The sequence below is a fragment of the Dermacentor albipictus genome, chromosome 4 (genome assembly GCF_038994185.2).
Source record: "Dermacentor albipictus isolate Rhodes 1998 colony chromosome 4, USDA_Dalb.pri_finalv2, whole genome shotgun sequence".
In the NCBI taxonomy this organism is placed as follows: Eukaryota; Metazoa; Arthropoda; class Arachnida; order Ixodida; family Ixodidae; genus Dermacentor; species Dermacentor albipictus.
The window spans coordinates 130333188-130355524 of NC_091824.1; the positions used below are offsets into that span (position 1 = coordinate 130333188).

At 47.4% G+C, this 22337-nt stretch overlaps 1 protein-coding gene across 3 annotated transcripts in view; it reads right to left on the reverse strand.

The window, feature by feature from the left end:
- LOC135898431 (cell adhesion molecule 3-like) overlaps positions 1–22337 on the reverse strand; it is a 449844-nt gene that overhangs the window by 37189 nt on the left and 390318 nt on the right. For all 3 annotated transcript variants that reach the window (XM_065427360.2, XM_065427361.2, XM_065427359.2), the window contains one exon: positions 12253–12377. In XM_065427360.2, coding sequence (XP_065283432.1) covers positions 12253–12377 — 125 coding nt within the window. The remainder of the gene's footprint in view (positions 1–12252; positions 12378–22337) is intronic.

Consider the following 22337-nt stretch of genomic DNA (forward strand, 5'->3'; position numbering starts at 1 on the left):
ACCTCCCTCATTCTCTCTGTCTTTCACACACCCCCCCCCCCACACACACCCTCCACCCAACCCCACCCTTCCAACACACAGACACGTGACGTGTGGCCTCACGCACAGTTTTATTTTGCACTGGCTCAGAGCATGAGTCCCAACTGAATGCATGGATCCATAGCGCGAGAAGCGCACAAAGGCAATGCAAAAAAACAACAACAACGAAAAACCAAACAGTGCACGCGTTTCGCCCTCGTGTAAACACTCTTTCCGGGTCACTTGTAATGCGCGGTAATGGTTTTGCTGGCGAGAGAGCGGACAGGGGCATGAAGCCTAATTTCAACGCATGCAATTTAATTAGCTGTTTTGGTTGCGGACATTGTTGACCTTTCGTGCTTTGTTTCGTAAGCTTCACGACTCATCTCATTAGCACAGGCTCAACAGCGGAAGAGCCGAGCAGTGCTTTACTGTGGCGCACGCAGCTTATTTGATGCCGCATAGCCGGGGCCCCACGTTTATGTTCACGTCAGTAGTCCTGACCAGTGGCGTAGCCAGAAATTTCGTTCGTGAAGGGGGGGAGGGGGACTGCAACGTGAGCGTTGTAGCTCGGGTTGCAGCTCGGCCTCCTCCTTACACAATTAGTAGAGGGATCACATACATGAATAACAACTAAATACATGAATACATGAATAACAACTAATAATTACCATTGCGAAAGATTCAGCAACCGAAGTGAAGTAAAATATGTATTTTTTCATAGAAGAATACATTCGTATATCCCACAAATTGTGCCAGAAATAACCTATATCAGTGTTTGCATGCTTTTCTCTATTTAATAAGTAAAGAAAATATCACACGAACTTCAGAACTATATCAGTTCGAAACCAGCAAAGCACTGCATGCCGCTGATATGAAACACGTAAAGGCCATGAAATGAACAAGTTGAGGACAATTATTTTAATGAAACTTCGTCATTCAAGAACCTTGTTTGCACTTTCGTACATATGCAACGGCCAGGGAAAGATGTCACTGACGCTCTTTCGTCCAATGTATTGCACAGGAGCAAATGTCACCGGTCATGTATTGTGAATACTTACACCGAAATTATAGTCGCAACAGAGAGCACATATAAAAAGCAGGATTTCAGCAAATTATACATTAGAAAGGCGAAGATACAATGGAACATACAAATGCGAAGATGCAGCTTGATAAAGGGCAAACAAGTGTCACTAGGAACAAAGTTCCCTGCATGTATGCACAAAATTTCGCAACAAGATATTTAAATATACGTAAAAGTCTCCAATAAATCTAACTATGTATGCAAAAGTCACTGTACGTAATGCGTCAAACAAGGCAAATAGGCATGTTGCGCAATCACAGGTTTACAGATCACCGAATCCTAAGCCCCCCCACCTCCCTCCTCTACCGCCGATGCATCGTGTGCGACGGAAGGCGGTGCGCTTCCTCCTCGCTTTTCTCCCGAGCCACCATCACCTGCTCAACCCTCCCCGCACCCTCCTACGCTTTCATTCACGCATACAGCCTGCGGCGCGCAGTGACGATGTTATCGCCCTTGGACTTTATGCAGAACATGACGGCGATGGCAGGAATGCATTTGGAGTGTCAATATATTTGCTAAGCCGTATTATAATAAGAGTATCCGGCAACTGAAGAGTCCTGGCGCACATTACTGTCCGCAAAAGAAGTAATAAAATCTAACTTTCACCATGTGACAATTCGCTGCGCCACAACAATGTTCTTTTTTCTTTTGTGGCGCGGGGGCACCGAAATGAAAAAAAAATAAATTCAAAGGAAAGCATGTTGGCCACAATCGAATGCCTACTTTGGGCACCTAAAGTGGCTACCGAAGCAATATTGAAGAAAACGGGAGACGCTTGGCCCAACCAGAAGCACACGCATACTGCACGGTATCCTACACCCGCGAGACAAAAGACTTTTCGGAGAGGTTGCGATAACATCGAAGTGAAGGTGATGCCCTAAAGCGAACGCGTTGCAATCCGCCGAGTCCCCTCAGTGATGGCGGTGAGCGACCATTGTTTCTTTTTCTCGTCTGCTAGCCAGAAAGCGTCCAAACCCTACCACGCCAAAATCCACTCAGCCAGAGAAAAACGAATGCACACCAAAGGTGCGCCCCGCGGTGGTCGGGGCAACACGAGGAAAACGCATTCGCTCTGGCTGGCTCTGCCAGTCCGCGGGTAGCGACAACAAGAAAATTGAAGAGGCTAAATATGTCCTCACGAATAAAAGTCAAAGTAAAAAAAAATAAATAAGAACGTAGTTACCTTTGCTGGCTTTGGCGTCTCGATATGGATGCTTTGGTGCAGGTGAAAAAAATGTTAATATTCTTTTCTGTTACGGCACAAATGAGCCACCACAACGTTTCGCCTCATTGTACATCACTGCGTGCTTCGTCAACGTGTCCAGTGAGTAGAATCTGGCTTGTCTCGTTGTGTAGTCCGATGTACGGCTTTAGAGAAGTCAATGCACCTTTGGCGTCGAATGTTTATAAAAAACATTAAACCCACAAGGTTCCGGAATCGAAAGTCTGAAGTGCGACTTTGGAAATGTCAATGCAGCTTTCCCATCAAAAGTTTGTGAAAACGTTATACCCGTAAGGTTTCGGAATTGAAATCCGTGCGCTCCGTAGATTCCGCTGCCTCCGCGAGATGCCGCGACTAGCCCACTCGCCATCAAAACGCCTTTGAAACTTTGGGTTCGGATTGGGCTCCTTGCGTTTTGTGACTCCAGGTGCATGGGCGTTGCTACGAAATCGAGGCCGAGTTCGCAATGTTCGCGCCGAAATGTTTTTTCAAGCGTGAAAAATGCATTTCCGACGAAATGCAGAATGATTCCCAGCGCCGAGGGCTGTTTTGGTCCGTTGTGCATGACAGCACGAAATAATTTTGCTGAGTGGGGGAGGGGCGTCTGAAGCCCCATAAGCCTCTCCCACACCTGGATACGCCAATGGATATGGCTACATACTTTTGGGCTAGTTTGTCTGATACAGTTTGAACGTTAGTGTCCATTCCTGTTCTTCATTTTCCGTGTCACCTAAGCGTTATGGTCTCAGTAACAGTGGTGACATTTTGTCTCGACAGGGATGTTTTCCTGAAATCACGGCAGTGCAAAACTAAACAGCACCGATAACAGTAGCTTGCTACAAACGCGCATTTGCAAGCTGGTGCACTGCAGTCGAGGCAGTAATTCAACTGTCGAGTTGCCTTCGTTTTGTGCTGTGCGTTAGGTATAAGCTTATTTAACCTAGTGAGTGTAACAAGTGAAAACTCGACAGTGAGGTGACAAGCATCATTAGCTAAACAGTGTGGACAAGAGCATAGCAAAAAAAAAAGTAATTATGGGGTTTTAGGTGCTAAAACCACGATATGATTAGGAGGCGCGCCGTAGTTGGCGGCTCTGGAATAATTTGGACCCCCTGAGGTTCATTAACGTGCACCTGGGTACATGGGTGTTTTCGTACTGTGTTTTCATGCGTGTTTTCGGGCGAAAGCGCGCACGCGCATACAAACGTGATGTGGGCTAGCATTGAGGTGAAGCGCTCGTTCAGGGCCAAGCGCAGCGTAATGACGCATGAAGGTAACTTCGGAGCTACCTTTCGCTGAGGAAGCACCAAGGAAGCCTTCAGTGAGGGCCCCCCAGTAAGGAAGTTTTCAGCGTGACATAAGGTGGCCTCGCCGCAATGCATGATCCCTTAGAGAGGTCAGGAATATTTCATTGTTTGGGTCATAGAAAACTTTTCTGTACCATGGCCACACCATAATGAGGTTTGCAGAGCATGTTTGTGAAGATGCTTTACCTGTAGCATAACTCTCATGATTTGAAACTTCTATCCTTGCTGGCACAGAGACCTTGGGCTGCATTTTCGAGACTGGTCAGTGCTCACCAAGCGTGTATAATGCCCAATTACGCTTTAGCGGCTAAGCCGTCATTTTCGTTGTGGCGCCTCCGATACCCTTGGCCCATGTCCAACAATATCTAAAATAATGCTTTAAAATGTTTTTGAAAATACTAAATTGTTAGGCTCACACTAAACGACAATGGCTAAACCTACTAAGCGCAGGCCCACACGCACGCACGCGAACATGCGCGCGCACGCGTCTGTGGCCTTACGCAGTGGTGAACGACAATCAATTCACTGATTCTATGCTCGAATAAGGATGCGTCTTGGAATTTTTTCTTGCCGCCGTGTCTGATTCCGAGTCTGAAATGTGTTTGCACATCGGTTTGCGCGCGCTGGCATCTTCCTTGAAAGAGTAGACTACCCGCCGCAGCATTGATATGGCGTTGATGCGCTGAGCATGAGATTACGTGTTAAATTATGATTAAATTCTTGTGTTTTACGGGCCATAACCACGACCTGATTAAGACGCACGCCGTAATGGGAGACTCCGGATTATTTTCGACAACCTGGGCTTATTTAACGTAGACCCACTGTACCTCCATGGGCCGCCACGGCCGTATTTCGCATGTCTGTGACATGAAAGTCTCCTTGTATTGGTATACTTATATATTTCTTTCAGAACGTTCTACATAACTGACATAACTTGGAGTTCTAGATCATAGGTAGCCTAAACGACGCCAGTGTGCTGTGGCCCTTTAGCTGTCTCTCATGCAAGCATTCGCGGCTTCAAGTTCAATTCAGTAAGTGCACTGATCACACTGCAGCTGGAGCTTTGAGATCTCTTGCACCCTACGATCCACTCGTTTTGTAGTGGCCAAGCCTACTTTGGCTAGCGGATAGAGCGTGTGGTTAGGTGTAGCGTAGCGTGATAAGAGTGAAAAACGCATTTTTAGGCAACGATATACTTTTCCCCTTCATGTTTCCTTTCTTTTTTTTTCTCTAGTTATTATGCAGTTTGTGATCCTGGCACTTTACTGCTGGTACCTCGCTCTCAGAATGCCGATCTTTCCAAACTTTCAAAGTGGCGAAACGGCTGCTTTGATGTTGCTGCCCGTTGAAACAGGTGGTTTTCTCCGTATTGTTGAAATTATGTGCCCTCATCTTCAGCCGAACAACTTTAGCGGACACTACATATGTCCGACTTGGTCCGTTTTCAAGCATGGCCCACTTTTGGTGTTCAACATGGCAAGGTGTGCATACTGAGATGTACTGCATTCCCTTCCGTATTTCGAATTTGCACAAATGCAGGCAGGGTAGCGTAGGCGATCGGTGCAGCACGTCTCTTGCCTGGACCGCTGAAAAATGTCGTGCCATGCCTTTTATAGAAACTACGCACCGTGTTTGATTATTCTTGTGGCCTTAACATTGTAACTCTTTCTTCGATAACATCTGAGAAATTATGTAAAATATAATGAAACAAGTTCACTGCAAAGGCGCATGCCTATCTGACACCTTCTATGGTAACTCGTGCTCTTTTCGTAGCCACACATAATCTTGCTGTGAACTTAAAGCTTGGGTAAACAAAAGACGTCTCCGAACCGCACCGACCGCACTGAATGCGATAAAAAGCGCACCTTTTATGTATATAGGCTGGCTGTGATCGCTGGTTTCTATTTCCGTCAGAGGCAGCCAGAAGTGTGAGAGCTTGATAAAGCTATACCTTCTTTCTTTTTTCTTTTTACCACTTTTTTGCGTTAATTGTCATTTCTATTATAGCAAGCTCGTCATTCATAATGCCTTAGCAAGCATACCTATAAGCGATACGAATTAACGTAAAGCACGTCCTTCCAACCTCTCCACGCGATGCCATGTAGCTACGCAAACTCTTCTATCTGTAGGTTTAGCCCTGCTGGTACGACGATTTGTTAGGTTTAAATCACAATACCACAGAGAATGATAGAGACGTAGATGCTGTGTCATAACTATTCATTCCTGTTGTATTACGCTATGAATGTCAGTAATGTTAGAAATTCTTGGAACATGGAATAAGGCGCGCTGCGCAAAAGAGGCTTAGGGGAAAAGGCGACCACTACACCTTGTAGGGGTTGGAGTACGGGACTTCGGTATGGAAGCCAAAACTTGGGAAGGATTTATTCTACATTATTTACAGGGAGGTGAGCGACAAGTAACCGTCGTACTGTCATTACGGGCCAGCAGCAACTCGGACGCTGCGGCCCGCGGCAAGAAGTTCGAGAGAGGTGAAACAGGGAAACAGGGCATGTCCCAGAATCCTCAGGTCTCTCTGGAAGGCTTCTTATAAGCCCTTCGAGCACTGCAAGTCACGTCATGTTTGACCAATGGGAGAGTCCACTCCGATGACGCCACTTGCAGCCAATGGTAGGCGCCCGTGTCGCGTGGCACACCTGTCGGGGCTCTCTGCGGTCTTGCCACGCAGACTGGCAATCCACTTGTAGGCTGGAGAAGGAGCGGGGGGGCGCTCGTGCACCTGCTTCATTGTCGGATGCCCACCTGCTAACCCCGGCGGCGCACAAACTTGTTGGCACGTAAACTTGTTGCCTCAAACTTGTTTGCTCGGCCGCTTCTCTGGAATGCGCTTTCCTGCTTTTGCATTCCTCAATTAGCTGTGCTGCAATCCGATGTGGTCTGGGGAACTCGAAGTAATCGCAGGAACCAGCTCCATATCTAACAGCTCGTCCTCGCCCCGGTTGTTCTGAATGGCCGGTGAACTCAATTCGCTGGCCATGAGGAACGCTGAAAGGAGCTGCAGGGTACTGGGGTCGAGCCTCGTTTGACAACCCTCGGGATCCTGGGCCCTGGAGAACAAACGTCAAACAAACAAAACAGCACAGCGCTGCACCACGCGTAAGCGCAGGCTCTTCACCCCTGACTCGCCAGACTATTACTGAGTCAAAATCAACCCTGATCTTTTATTTCCCCAATTTCGACAAAACAGTTCCAACCACCCTTCCAAACAGCTATCCATTTCTCCTCGATTGCCGACAAGACCAGAGTACTATTGTTGTTGCAAAACAAAAGGGTCGTTGACGATGCAAACAACAAATGAAAACAGCCGAACATAACAGTGGCCTAACTACACGAACAGCATGTTTCCAATCTATCGCAGTGGCGTACTTATCGCACGTAAAGGTGCCACTGAACAATCCGGTCAACCTCACAAGTACGAAATCACAAGCGCACTAGCCTTGTGGTCACTAAACAAAACGCGTACTTGCGTTGTAGGCAAACTTTTCATTCACGCTTACTCACGTTTCTTCCCTGAAAGTCCTACAGGACACGTGACGTAAACGAACAATTAAACTTGCGGGACTTACACACTCCGCAGAACCCAAAAACTATTGCGTCTTTTACTAACTCTTTCCACGCACGCTCACTAAAGAAGTCAGAATACGGTTGCCCTCACACACACTAGCAACCCAGTCATAAAGTCTGCTTCCTTCCGTCCACACAGGACACGCGCTAATGGAACTAAGAACGCCTCTCAGTGCAACTCATGCACTCACTGAAAACTTACGCGCTTAACCTTAGAAAATTCAACTCTTAAAAAGAAAGAAGGTTAAATAAAACACACGCGCGTTACGATAGGCCTTTCAACAATAACCTTGACCCTCAGGTTACTCACACACACAAAAAGAAAGCCTATTAACTTATTAATGAGCATCTCGCGAGACTACAGGTTTACACAAACCTCATCTTTCGAATCTTGAGCTCCTCGAACGAAAACACAAACAAAGCTCAAACCTTACACATTGAAAGAAATCCTACTCTCAAATCGCGAAAACTTTCCGATGCCCAAAAATAAAACAAACTAACACGTTTTACTTCTACGGAAGGGCTCTTGGCCTCCATTTGCAAACGCTTACGTCTGACTCATACTTTGAGTCTAACCCGGGGTGGACGTGGTCTGAAAGCTACTCTGGCTGCCGAGAGACAACAAAAGGGCTGATTCACTATCAGCTCCCCCAAGACGTCACGGTCTCCTGCCAATTTGCGTCCCCGCGCCCCGCTTTCAACACGAACTCGATTGACCGCGTCGCTACTCCCCACCTGGTCTCGTCCTGCCACCTTGCGTGTCTTCGAACTGCACGCTGAGCTATGAAAAGAACTACGGAACGACGAGGAGCTTAGCTGCCTCGTGCCCTTTGTCCGCGTCCGTACAGAACATTCTTCGCGGTCCCCCTTTGACCGGTGGCTCGAACGTTTAGGATGCGTCAACATCGTCAGTGACGACCGCACCTTTTTCCTCGCGCCCTGCCCATTTGGGTTTCTCGCCATCTTTGGCGGCGCCTCATTAGTTACCGACTTTCGGTTTTTACTGCGCTTCTTTTTACGGCGCTTTCTCTTTGCACTCGCTTTCCTGTCGCCTTCTCGTGCCTCGTGCTGGCCGGTACACGTTTCGTCGGCCCGGATCGGCCTCTTACCCGCACAGTCTGAGTGATTTACATTTAAATTAACACTCTCTCTGCCTCGACTGGCGGACAGCTCAACCGACTCTGGCACAATGCAGCAGGCTTTACTCGAGTTAGACAACTCGCACTCTTGCGAACTGCCCTCTGCTACATTGCCCAGCTCACGCTGTGCATCGGCACACAGCCCGTCGGTATCGATCGCTGTCTCACGCGCACAGTCCGAATGATTAACTGAATCATCGCTATCTAGGCTATCTAGACTGGCGGAGAGCCGCACCGATCCCTGAACAATGCAGTTGTATTCTCTTGAGCTACACAGCTCGCAATCCTGAGAATTACCCTCAACTGCATCGCTCAGCTCGCACTTCACTTCTGCACGCACATCTGGCTCTACATGGGTGCTCGCTTCTGTCTGGTCAGCAGTACCCTTTCCTTCGCTAGCAACCTCGCTAACATTACCAGCGACGCACACGCTCGGTAACTGTGCCAATTTGTTCGCAGCTGGCCTAGCTGTCTCCACAGTCATCTGTTGGCACAGCACCTCGTCGCTCTCCTTGCGGCCTTTAACGGCCTCTGTTGCCACTAAGGCATCGTTAGCAGCTAGCTTTTTCCCTTCACTTATCAATCGGCAGCCAATCTCACAGGCACTAATCTTTTCCTCGGCTTTTGGCGAAAATCTGCTAAACACTTCCACATTCTTTCGTTCTGTACTACCTACAGAATTCTCAGACAGCCGTTGTCTCTGTGCCAATAACTGATCACAATCCTGTATCGCTTTGATCAGTGCTGCCTTCTCTCTCTCATACTTTTCCTCTCGCTCACGTTTGCGTTCATTCTCACGTCCGTGACGCTCACACCTAAGAGTAAGTTCTTGAAGCTCCTGCTTCCGTTCATTCTCGCGTTCTTCACGCTGACGCTCACTCCTAAGCTCACGACGCTCTCGCAAACGTACACGGCGCACACGCTCCCGTGGCTCCTGTATCACCTCCCAAGCAAGCTCGATGCTTTTGTCATCATTGCCACTATCATTAATCGCCTTTATGATAGCTGGCGTTTCCATCCGTTCGTCCGCCTCAACTCCCAAATCGTCGCACACCAACAACAAGTCCAACCTCGCCAACCTTCTAAGATCCATGGCAGCTGCCCCGACAGGTGGTTAAAACTGTTTTCCTTATTAATTTGTGCAAACACACAATGCAACAAACTCCCGATTCCCAGAACTATCAAAATTGAACACACAACCTTTGAGTCTGGCGAATCATAAGGAAAAAAACCACGCGCTCACTTACGGTTGCAGCACCCTGCCATCCGGTTCGTTCGTCCGCTGTTGCCGGTTCCTTCCGGACTCCCTGGGTCGAAGGCTCGCTCCTTCTTCGATACTCCCAGTCTCTTCGGACCTCTTTCGACGAAGGCTCTCTCTTCTTCGCTCTTCCCGGTTCTTTACGATCTCTCTCGACGAAGGTTGATTCGTAGCGCTGCCACCAGCTGATGTATTCGGAGGCGATCCTACCGCTGCCAACCAGATGTAGGGGTTGGAGTACGGGACTTCGGTATGGAAGCCAAAACTTGGGAAGGATTTATTCTACATTATTTACAGGGAGGTGAGCGACAAGTAACCGTCGTACTGTCATTACGGGCCAGCAGCAACTCGGACGCTGCGGCCCGCGGCAAGAAGTTCGAGAGAGGTGAATCAGGGAATCAGGGCATGTCCCAGAATCCTCAGGTCTCTCTGGAAGGCTTCTTATAAGCCCTTCGAGCACTGCAAGTCACGTCATGTTTGACCAATGGGAGAGTCCACTCCGATGACGCCACTTGCAGCCAATGGTAGGCGCCCGTGTCGCGTGGCACACCTGTCGGGGCTCTCTGCGGTCTTGCCACGCAGACTGGCAATCCACTTGTAGGCTGGAGAAGGAGCGGGGGGGCGCTCGTGCACCTGCTTCATTGTCGGATGCCCACCTGCTAACCCCGGCGGCGCACAAACTTGTTGGCACGTAAACTTGTTGCCTCAAACTTGTTTGCTCGGCCGCTTCTCTGGAATGCGCTTTCCTGCTTTTGCATTCCTCAATTAGCTGTGCTGCAATCCGATGTGGTCTGGGGAACTCGAAGTAATCGCAGGAACCAGCTCCATATCTAACAACCTATACAATGCCTGCAGGAACACCAGTCATGCCCTTACCTATCCAACAACTTCCAATGCCCCAAGAAGTTTGCTATTCTCGATGTGTTTGCAAAGGTCTTCGATAAGATTACCACGCCCACATTTGCTCCAACGGCGACAGAGCGATAAGCGGAGTACTGACCACCAAGTTATGGCCGGACTTTCTCTGGCTCATAGAAACAGCTCGCAGCTCTATTTCCTCCGCAAAAGCTTCGCACCCCAATTACCTAACGAGCCTTTAAATAACACGCCACGGGAAGGGAGCACAAGGTATTTTTACGGGAGCTTCATTGCTTTTCTTTGCACGGGCGTCTTCCTCAAATCGCTTCGTAACAATGCTTTACAGCGAGCAGATGCGGGCGAACACTTTCCTTCGTTAAAGCTTTCAATTGGCCGGGATGATGTTGTTGTGAGATTCTGGATGGAGTTGTGAAACCAAACCAAAGGGCTTCGAATTCACACCAAAGGCAAAAAAAAAAGTTAAGTCTAGCTAATACAAATATCAGTGTTACAAAACATTAAAAGCACCACTTTTTCTTAGAAAATAAGGTTTCTGAACCAAAGAATGACGTAAATGTGGGAAAACGGTGCCGATACCACTTCGAAAGTGCGAAACCAGCTGTCGGAAGTCATGTGCTGAAGTACAGAACGCTCCCAACGCCTTAACGGCAGTGGTCAACGATCACTAATAACTGTCCGCTATTCGAAACGGAAATAAAAAGCAGAATAATTTCTATTGGCGGATAACAGATGGCCTTCCTGATTCTGCTATCGCTTGGCCCCATGGTACATGGGGCCGCATAATATGCGTGCTGCGCTGTACTGCACATCTGTGCTGGCGCCCCAAGTGCGACCCAGTATCTCTTGAAGGCAATCTGACGTTTATGCGCTGCGACAGCAATCGCAGAGTTCATGAATGACACACAGGTCAAGTGTGTCATCCTTTGCTCACAGACGACTTTTGAACTGAAGAAAGGTGCTTTTTTCAGTCGCGATTTTCATTTGTGATTTTTATTAGGAGTAAGACACTTAGGACAGCTTGCATGGACATTTAATAACGCAAATAATAACGAATTCAAGAACGCGTTCTAGTGTGGACTAGGAGTTGTCTAGGGAACATTTAAGAACGCGTTCTTAAATTCGTTACTATTTTCGTTCGTGCAAGCCGCTGCTAATGGGACAGAACGAAAGTTAGCAGATTTTCGAAAGCAGAATGTACTTCTCTATTAAGAGATAGTTCTCGCTCCTGGCAAAGACAACAGGGAAGTGTCTTTTCATGGCATCATCAACAGAACCCGTTAGACATCGTCTCCGTTCATCGTTAGACATCGGAACTGCAAAAAAAAAATAATAATAATTTGTCTAAAAAAACACGAATTTAGTTAATTGGGAAAAGCTACGGTTAATTTCAGCCTATATGGCAATAAAACTACAGCTTCGTGAGCAGTTTCGTAGATTCAAGAGTTGATCCATCGAGGTAATAAAATTGCACAGGAAGTTGACGTTTTATTACCACATGCCTGAAATTCGCTTAAGATGTTTCCAAATGGGACGTTTCTTTATCGAACCCTAATGAATAACTAAGTTTTGGGGCTGGATGGGTTTTCTTCTTTAACTCCGATGCCTTTTGGATTTCGACAGAGAAGAGCGTACCCCCACCGAGAGAGCGGGTCACGTGTCTCGCGCGCCTCGTGTCCCGCATTTCTGGATAGATGACCAAGACGACAACCGAACGTGCACTCAACGATCTGATGTGTTACGCTGTCGGGCAGCAAGGCACGTACCTTTTCTGGCGGTTCGACGTTGTTTGCTGCCGAGCCTCCGGAGCCTGGCGCAGCTGGCGTCGCCACATTCAGGATGGCGCCGATCACCGCGGTCAACAGGGCTTGCCTCGCTCCCAGCGCCAATGCTAATAAGGAGAACGTACAGAACAAGAATTGAAATCACAAAAGCTTTAGACACGGGTAAATAAAAGGCGCGAAATAACGTTATATCCTGCATGATTTCTGTGACTGTGTATACCTTTACCACTTGCACACCACGAGAAACAATGAATGCTGTGAGGAAAAAAATACACACACTTTAGAATCGACACATAGAGAAAACCGGCAAAATAATGCAAACGCCGATAGGCCAAGCACTTGGCACCAATTTGCGTTACGGGAGTTGGTTTCGAACTGTATTTTCTTTAACTTTTTTTTTTTTGCTATCCGAACACAGCAGTGAATGCCTTGCAACAAGCCCCCCAATATTTGTTCCGCAGAACGTGCCTTGTTGAATGCTCTGTCATGTAGTTCTACGCAATGTATCTCACTGTATGTGCTGCGCGCAAGTACAATGGCCCTTGTGAAGCCTGCCGGGCCCAGCCTGGTTAACCTCCCGGCCTTTCCCTTACGGCTTCCGTCTCTCTCTCTCTCTCTCTCTGTATTCAGTTACGAAGTTGTCCTCCCAGTGTTGTCAACTAATGGCATTGTAACATAGGTTGTTAAGTAAGCCATTACAGGGATATGATCATTACATAATTATGAGTTTAGGAAGTAAATTTGGCTAAAAATGAGAGGTATTATAATTATTATAAGAGTGTTTGAGCCGGCCTAACTTTGAAATGAATGAATGTATGAATGAATGAATTCTGTGGTTTTACGTGTCACAACTACGATTTAATTATGAGGCACGCCGTAGTGGAGGACTCCTGATTAATTATGACCACCAGGGGATCTTTAGCGTGCCCCATGCAGGGGTCTAACATTAAAATGTACTGTTGGACTAGGCGGGAACGAGTAGCCGAACTCACAAATAATCCAGGCTCTCCTACATATATATTTATTGTAACAATAAGATAACGCTTAGCCCAGGGCTAAGTGTTACACAGACCTGGCTACCATTACTGGACAAAATGAAGGCGCTTCCTGCGGCGGGCTAAATGATCCTGCTCGTTCCTGCTATTACATTATTATTATATGCTTGTTTGAGCAGCATATGAGAGAATGGCGTAAAGATGCTTTTAGGCGTGAAAATATTTATGCCCGCACAGCACGTTTTGTCCACTGACGTTAGCCCGAGCACGAATTGCAGTGAGGACACCAGAATAGTACTTGGAATGAATTAGACGGGGAATGAGCCTCGTAGAGCGGAACCGCAACATTTGCTTCACCAAATCATTTGTATATATTATAGCCAGGATTGGAAGAGATACATTTGATGGCACCCTTGTAAGTAATGCGTTGATTTGTAATTGATGTACTGTCGGGCAACACGTTCCCTCGCTAGCTATCCCATTATCCTAGCGGTAATATTAAGTTTATATGCGCTGCTTGCCTCTAGGATGGAATGCCAACGCGCCCAGCAAACTATCCTACTCAATTGCTCGGTCTCATGATAAGACAAAGAAAAGGCAGGTAAGAGAAAAAAGACGAGCAACTAGCTATAGAAACTATTCAAGTTTAGTGGAAGCTGTACTTAATTTACACATTAAAAAGGCTTCACTCCAGCAAAATTATCGGAGGCCGCGACCTCCAAGTTAGTATGAGCCGTTTTCTGCAGCGCGACCACTGCTTAACTGCGCACTGCAACGTTTATCAAACAAATAGCATAAAGCAGGCCTTTTCTAAAGTACAATAAGTGCGTTTCGCAGCGCAGAGGCCTCTTCTGTCTCAAATACTTTATTACACAGCCACGCACACCACGCGCTGAACAGATTGAAGTTAACGACCGCAACACAATTTTACTGAGTGTCTAGACGTCCTTAAAATCTGCATTCGCGCCCAAACATAGTTAGCTGAGATTAAGTGAAACGAACTTCACGAGTCTATAGCTGGCATCACATTGCCCACTTATAAATATCTGAATAAGTATGCCGAGAAAAGAAAGTTCAAGTGCACCCACTAACGCTGTGAATGAGCGTTGCATTAACATTGCACTTTTTTTTCCCTCATCGCCTCGGGGTCGACCCCGAACCACGGTGCTGCCGCGGCTGCGACTGAGTGCTCCTTCTCGGTGGATGCCGCGCTCGGGGCCCCATCATCAGTGGCTTCGCTTATTTTACGAGTTTCTTTAGGCAGCCAGGGTTAACGACGCCGAGCTGGTAACTAATAGAGGCGCCGCGTGGTGGTAGTTCGAGGTTCCCCTTCTTCTTCGCCCTTGTTTCCCCACATTACCCTTCTCGTCCTTTCTCGCGAGACAACCTCGAGCAGTACGCGCGGAGCGGTATAGAGGGTGAGCCCGTGCTAGGCTTTGAGGCGAGCCACAGCTGGACTTAATTCTTCGGGATGCCGTTATGCAGCGCTAGGCTCTAGCGGTACTTAAGCTCGCGCTGGGTCGTCAGCCAGCACTCCGGAATTACCGAAAAGAAACATTTCATGCGAGCTGAAGGAATCACGCCAAGGAGAGCGAAAGAGCAACTTACAAAAGAAAGCAAAAGAAAACAGAAAACGCGGCTCAGCTGCAGTTGTCGCTCGCCTCGGGGGCCCTTTCTCGGAACGAGAAAGAAAAGTTCCTCGAGGCACCCTCGCTTATAAACAAACGTGTTTCTCGCGCACCTACGCGATGCGCGCATCCGTATAGCTGGCTGCAGCGAGGACGAGAGAGGTGAGAGAGAGTAGGTGTGCGAAAAAGAAGAGGTTCGGGAGTAAATTACTCTGCTTACCAGCACGGAACTGGCAATTAACTACCTTTGACCCTCCCCTCCCCTTTCCCCATGGGGGGAGGGGTGTGAGGTGGGGAAGGTCTCCTGCCATCGATTGCTTCCGCTTGACTTGTGGCTTAGAGGAGACGATGCACGAAGAGGAAGCGGCGATGCGTCGGACTTCGTCTGGATGCGCGACCGTTGTCGGTCGCCGCTGGACGCGTGAGAGCGAGAAGGAGGGCCGGCGCGAGCAGTACGAAAGCGAGAGGATCCTGGCACGCACCGCGTGACGGCTGCGCGAGAACATAGTGCGGGATCCTGCTGAATTCTCCCCGCCCTCCGTCATTTCTCTCCCGCATCTACCTTCGTTTCTTTGGTTATGTGCTCCTGTTAGCCCTTCGAGTCACTTTATATCCCGCTTGGCTGCGCAGGTGGCTAACCCTTTCTTCTTCTTTTTCGTTTCTTTCTTCCTCTTCATCTTCTTTCCCTTCTCCGAGTACTAAAGAAGAGGGCTTCTCCGCTAACTTGCTCATAGTTTGGCGAAGCCAGCTTTAGCAGTTGTCTTCGAGTTCGGCTCCCCTGCACGCTTTCGTCGACACCAAATGAATCGCTGAAATAGTGTAACTACTTATAGTGAGAAACCATTTATTGGTCACTTGGAAGCGACTGCTGCCTTAGGTAATGGTCATCATGTGCGTACAGTCGAGAAATGTTGTGCAAAGAAAAATTACGTTAGCCAGATCTGGGTCGTTCGTTTCATCACATGGTTTTATACTCACCTAGCCAATTAACGTGGTCTCGGAGTGACAATGACAAAAGTAATCAATATGGCCTCAGGCTACAATGTAAAAGAGTACTATGTTATGTTAAAAACGTTGCAGCAAAGTGGTGCTCGTCATGCACCACCAGAACTGAAGATAAGATAAAGGTAATAAAGTTGTGTAATGTATTGCCGGTACCAACAAGCCAACTCACATGCTCTCTAATTCATGACCAGTGGTCTGTCGATAATAGATGGAGCTTATGATCGCCTGTCCATGCTCGGAGGAGTTACTACTCCTTGCAAAAAACGTGCGGCAAGTGTAAGAAAACGAAGCGAAATCCAGGCGGTGATGGGGAAGCGCAAGGCAGAAGTATTGACAAGCTATAGTTATGATGCTGACGGAAGGCAGCTGTAACAATTCATCGGAAGAGGAGGTGAAGGCGATGACAGCTGTCAAGTATTGTGCATTTTATAAGCTGCCTATTGCGTTACCGGAGGAGGCACAAAAGAACTAGGACAATGTGCTTCATTAGGCTGTATTGATGACAGAAGTAGCAATTCCTTACTAAATTGATTTGCAAATACAGGGTACTGGGCACTTTGTTTCATTTTTGTTTGTTGGGTTTTTAACTTTTTGCCTGCCGGATCCCTTTTCCTTGCATCCGTACATATGATAACCTCGCCAGGAAGCCGTGGTACTCGCCCATAAAACGCAGCGCACTTCTGCCAGGTTGTGAAGAGCGACTGATTCAAAGGGACTCCTCCTACTCGCTGTAACCATCTGGTGGAATATTTACGTGGAATATTTCGGAGAATAGTAAAACGCAGCGATACACCATTCGATCTACATTTACCATCCGGCCTCTCAAGTTGCTGCACAAGATTACCCTATAGACTACAGCTAGCGACAGTATTAGCATACGCACATTCTTTGGGTTTGAAGTGGCAGACTACTCCGTGTGCAACGTACAGTAATGGGACAAAATTATGCAACAACTCTTGTTGTAATCCTGCCATCTGGGCGCCAGTTTCTCCAAAATGCTTTAAGTAACTACGGGTGTGAAGCCTTAAATATAATAATAATTTAAACGTATTGTCTTGTACTTCATTTACCGAAACAGAAAGTTGCTGGTGAACTACTGAATGAGTTAAATGTAACGTAATGAAACGCCTACCAGTAGAAAACCTGTGTCATCCGCCGTTCATGCGAGCCATGTGCGTTCTATCCTCTGCATTTTATGTTTGTTCCGAAGCCAGCGAGGTATTCTTTGTTTCTGTGGATGGCTCGCTCTTTCGCAACGAACTCTCAAATATTTAAGAGTCAATTTCTTCTCAATTTCCGCATTGCCATGGGTCGCTAGCGTTAAGTTCTCTTTATATTCGACAAATCGAACAAAGTTAAGAACAAGCTTCAAAATCCCACCAACCCCAAACAGGCGTGTCGACATAAACACTTTTACTCTGGCGCTTTCGTAAAACAGACAAAAACAAACCCACAGCTTCATAAAAGCAAAGTGCTGGAGCAAGAGCACGCGGCGAAAACGCGAAAACGCTCTGTCGGCAAATCAGCCTCAACGGCCTTCGTTGTCTTTGCATCCTTCCCACCCCATTCGGGTCGTCGGTTCTCAGAAGACACGCGTTCGCAAGCTATACGAAGACATAGAGGGAGAGCTGCGTGAAAAGGGAAAAGAGAACGGGTCTCGTCATAAGGAGGATGAGTCCAGAAGGGCTGAAAGGAAAGTGGGGGGGGGGGGGACTAGTAGAGGTGGGCGAGAGATGAAAAGCGGTGGCTCTTACGCCGGAGAAGTGGCAAAAAAGTGCCAAGAACAAAAGCGCCCAAGGAGAGCGCGGACAAAGCGGGCGACAGCATGACGCAGTACTCTGGGGCGCCGTAAAGCAAACACATCGGTCGAAGCTAAGGCAGGAAGTAGCGGTAGCAAAGGCCCCCTACGGTATGAAAGGAGGGGAAGGGCTCCTCTTCCAGCTCGTTTGGCAGCACGGAACGGACGCAGGAGCAGCAGAAACAACGGCACGTGAGAAGGCGCAGCTCTTTTTGCTGTTCTTCCTGGTAGACTTGTAGAAGGAGGGCGCTTAAGACGAACAGCAAGAGAACTATTCCGCCCTTCCAAATTTATCTCCTCCCCGGGTCCTGGCCTCGCCGTGCACACCGGAGTTCTCGCAGTGCACGCGGGTGCATCCATCTATCCGTCTACCCGAGCGAGCATTTGCGCTCAGCCGAGCGTCAGCGTGCCGTCGAGATAGGGCCTTATCTTCACGGGATCTTGACGGAGAGATGTTTCCCGTGGCGGCGGTGGTCGCGCCACCACGCTAGTGCCAGAAGCTACGTTCCCTCTCACTTTACCCTTCAGCTCTCCGCTTCTCTTTCGCCTTCCCCAAGACCTGCAGAGGAGCGCAGTACGCATTCCGGGCGTGACAGAAGCGTCGTGTCTGGACATCCGATCCTCGGAAGAAACAAGGCCAAAGGGCTGTCGCTCGTAGAGCTATTTTCACATACTTAAAGTCACTGGCGTTTTCTTGCTTTCGCAGCTATCGCCTCATAGCTTGGTTCCTGTAACATCTTTCTTTTTTTCTCTCCTTTTTTTTGTGCCCATTAACTGCGCACTTTGCTTTGGGCTAATTCACAATAGTGTACACCATTGCCACAATTACGGCTTGTTGACTGGGAATACACCCCAAAGTACTGCTAGCATGTTATGGTCGTTTCAATTGCCAGGGTAATCGTCATGTTTGTAAAAGAAGTTTCGCATGCAATGCTACGGTCAACCTAATTTTTTTTTTTGATGTGCGAATAAAGATTTTGTTAACTCGACCCCGCTAATTCGCGGCAACATAGCCTTCCATAACATTGCACAGTTTCAAGTAAGGCAACGTGCAGTTCGGCTTTCACTCTCTCAAGTCTCGTCAATGGTTCATGGCGGGTAGAAGAAGAATGGTCGCATGAACGCAAGAAGGTATTTTTGGAGATGGAACCCCGGGACCGGTGACACATGACGACACACATAGCCTTCGCAAGCCAGCACCTAATACAGCATGCACATTACGTAAAGGCGATGGACTAAGCGTAGATTTGCCGGAACAGCTTGAGCTCTCCTCTACTTCATTTGTGCAATGTTCCGGTACGCCTTGTAAGAAATGATAAGAACTGTGCAGTGGAATCTCGTTCTTCCATCTTGTGGTGGCGCTCACATCGCAATATCGACCGGCATGCTCTAAACGCAGAAAAGATCTTACGCATACTTTTTTAACGGGCACTTTTACCTGCGCAATTTTGAGCAGAGGTACCAGTGATAAAGAAACTTGAACTTCTAGAAGGAACGGCGAACAGCATTTTGAATGACCCAGCTGTTTACGAAAAACCTCCAGATTGTTATACTAAAGTTCATAAAGAGAAGAAAAGAAATGCCATAATAATTGCTTCTTTTGGCTAAATTTGTATTCTTACTTAGCTTTGAAAACTGTTTCTGCACAAAAAACATTTCGAAAACGTTTTCTCACGTTTCAACAGTCCTCGGCATCGCGGTGACTGTGTGGGCAGACCGCAGCCGTCTTGATTTGCTTTATAACTACACCGGTTTCTCAAAATTATCAAAATTAGCCCTTATAGCATTTGTCATTTTTCTGTTAAGCGATGCTTTTATACCTCTACACTCGCCTCTTAAGAATCATCAAGGCGCACTCGTTGTCATACAAGCAACGAGTGTGCACAAAGTACCGCGTTCTCTCGACTATTGCGATACGTTTGAGTCCAGATTTCTTTTTCTTTTACTTTGTGTGCGTCATTTCCTCAGTGCAGTGAAAGCATGCTTTCCGAGGCATGGTGGAAACTTAGAGACGTTTCTTCGCTTGGTTTCGGCTATTCCCAGGAACGTTGAACATGCCATTTTCGCTTTATTCTTTAAATTTATGCTGGGTGAGATGGACCGAGCGCTCGGCAATATCTAGGCTCGTTCTTGCCATCTTTGTTCTTTTCTTCTCTCAAACAAAGCTCCTCGAGGTAGGGCTATCTATGCCTGGGAATACAATCTTTCCAGGCGTTCTTTCTTGTGCCGCCGTGAAACTGGAGGATTTCCTTCCGCCGAGACACCGAAATCAGGCCACACGTGCGTTTCGCCGAGAGGAAATCGGGAAACGCTTCAACTCTTTTGGTACACTTTTCACGCTTCCCCTCGCTACCTCCCGTTCTTTCCTCCATGGCGATTCTTTACAATCCTTCAAGAGGCAGCGGGCTAACTCGGCGCGAAAGGACGCATTCGGCCGCACCTGCCAAGCGTCAAGCCTTTCCGTGCAACATCTCCGCTACATTTTTTTTGTGTTGTTACGCTCTGCCGCATAGCGCAGACAACCACTCTTGCGATTCCACTAAAGCGTTGTATTATGAGATACGTTTTTCACCGTGTCTGTTTACGGACGCAAGCGTTCCCCCGTGTACACAATATGGGCATGCGTGCGCGTGCTTGTGTGTTTGTCAGCGAGCGCGTGTGTGTTTTGTGCGTTTCTTCTCATGCGTGCCTGCTTTCGTAGGTGTCTGTTTTTTTGTTTCTTTTAGTGCTTGTGTGTGTGGAGAGGGTAGGTTGATGGGTGTGTTTTAATCAAGATTTTTTGTTTAGCTTTCTTCCTTTTTAAATTCATGCCACACATTTTTCATCTCCCTTTCTCTATCTTGGTTACAACCAAACTACCCGCCCACTTCTCTTTGAGTTTGCGTCTCAGATCTCGGAGAATCCTGCCCATCTTTTTCAAGTCATCTCAGTCTGATGATGGCACTCTCGCCGGCATCCGAGAAAGATCCGTAGGAAGATAAGGCTGCTGTAGAAGCAGGCACATATACAGTGTAGGGAACGTTAGGAAACAAAAGCAGTTCACCTAACGCACCAGCGAAAAATCAGAAGAACGCGAATAAAAAGCGACCTAGCGAAATTCTACCGGATAAAGGAAACGCTGCAGTGGAGGCTGGGTCACCCCAGGAACGCGCAACATGCAAGAGGAAAAGAAGAGAAAAAGAGAGAAAGAGGGAACAACCAGAAAAAGAGAAGAAGCCCGATGCTTGACGTTCATGATGTTCTCGCTTTGCCCTGGGATCACACAAGCGCACGTAAAAATGGGCACGCTTCATGAGCTAGATGCTCAAATTAACGTCATTTCCTGCGTCTGGCCCGAGAGTGCAGGGCGCATATAAAGCCCGCACTGTCTGGCAATTACTAGGCTATTCCAAGCTTGGAGATGAAGGGGGAAAAAATGTTCTTGCTTTGTCTGTGGCTGTAAAGCGAAAAACTGAAAATTTTAATGGCTTGGTCGCGCTGAAAAAAAAAAGAAAAATGTGAGAAAGAAGAGTGCCGTATGGGCTATTTCGGAGAACATAGCACGCGTAATGCATTTTACTCCGTTTAAAATAATGCCTTCACTATGCGACTTCAAGGTTATCACTACCTGTAGCGCGTTTTGAAATAGTGCTCATCATCATAAATGAAGAAAATTAGAGGGCTCTTGGCATGTGTAGAATATAAGGGTCTTAAACCTTGCTTCAGAACACTCGCAAATAGAAAGACAATGTTGATATTATATTTTTTAGTGGGAGTGTGTTTCTCACGATACTTAAATTTATTGGTGCCGTCAAGTTATCTGAGATGATGGAAAGTTCTTAACTTTCCAGCGTGAAGGAAACGAACATAGGTTACATATGTGAGCGACTTTTTCTTTTCCGGTCTATAGCTCTTGAGAAACAAAATACAAAAATGATATATATATATATATATATATATATATATATATATATATATATATATATATATATATATATATATATATATATATATATATATATATATATATATATATATATATATATATGTCGTGGCAGATATATATATATCTGCCACGACTTGGGAACAGACTGACCATGCAACTTTTATAGCACTGGTGGTGTTTCTGGCAGTGGCCTGACTAAGAGGTGCAAAACATTCAGAGGCCTTTAGCGACCCTTTAGACAGTATACTGCCGGCAGTAGCAACCGCTATAGTGCCTCGTACACAAACGAGAACAGCGTGGCCTCCGTGATTCTCGCTAGGTATAGAGCTGCTGATGCAGTTCAGGGAGAGCAAAATGCCTTTGGCCACCTTTGGCCTAGTGCAAGCGCAACTCGTACCCTGAAGCCCTTTTGTTGCGGTTCCTAGAGCGTTGGGCCCGCATCATACGAACGGCAGGGTAGTTTCCTTTAACGAAACCCCGTCGCTCGCAAACACCATCTCGGACAGCAGCCTGTGTGAGGCGAGGCGAGGGGGTCTGCCCGCCCGTGGTGGGAGTGACCGCCGGCGATGACTAAAGAGACCCCGCCGGGTCGTAACATCGGGGCTTGGGCGTTCGACGCCACTATCTCACCGGCGCACCGTTTGAAAGCGGTACCGCCGATATAGCGCCCGTGCGAGGCCCGCTAAATCACGGGCCTCGCCGCGCGATGACACTTT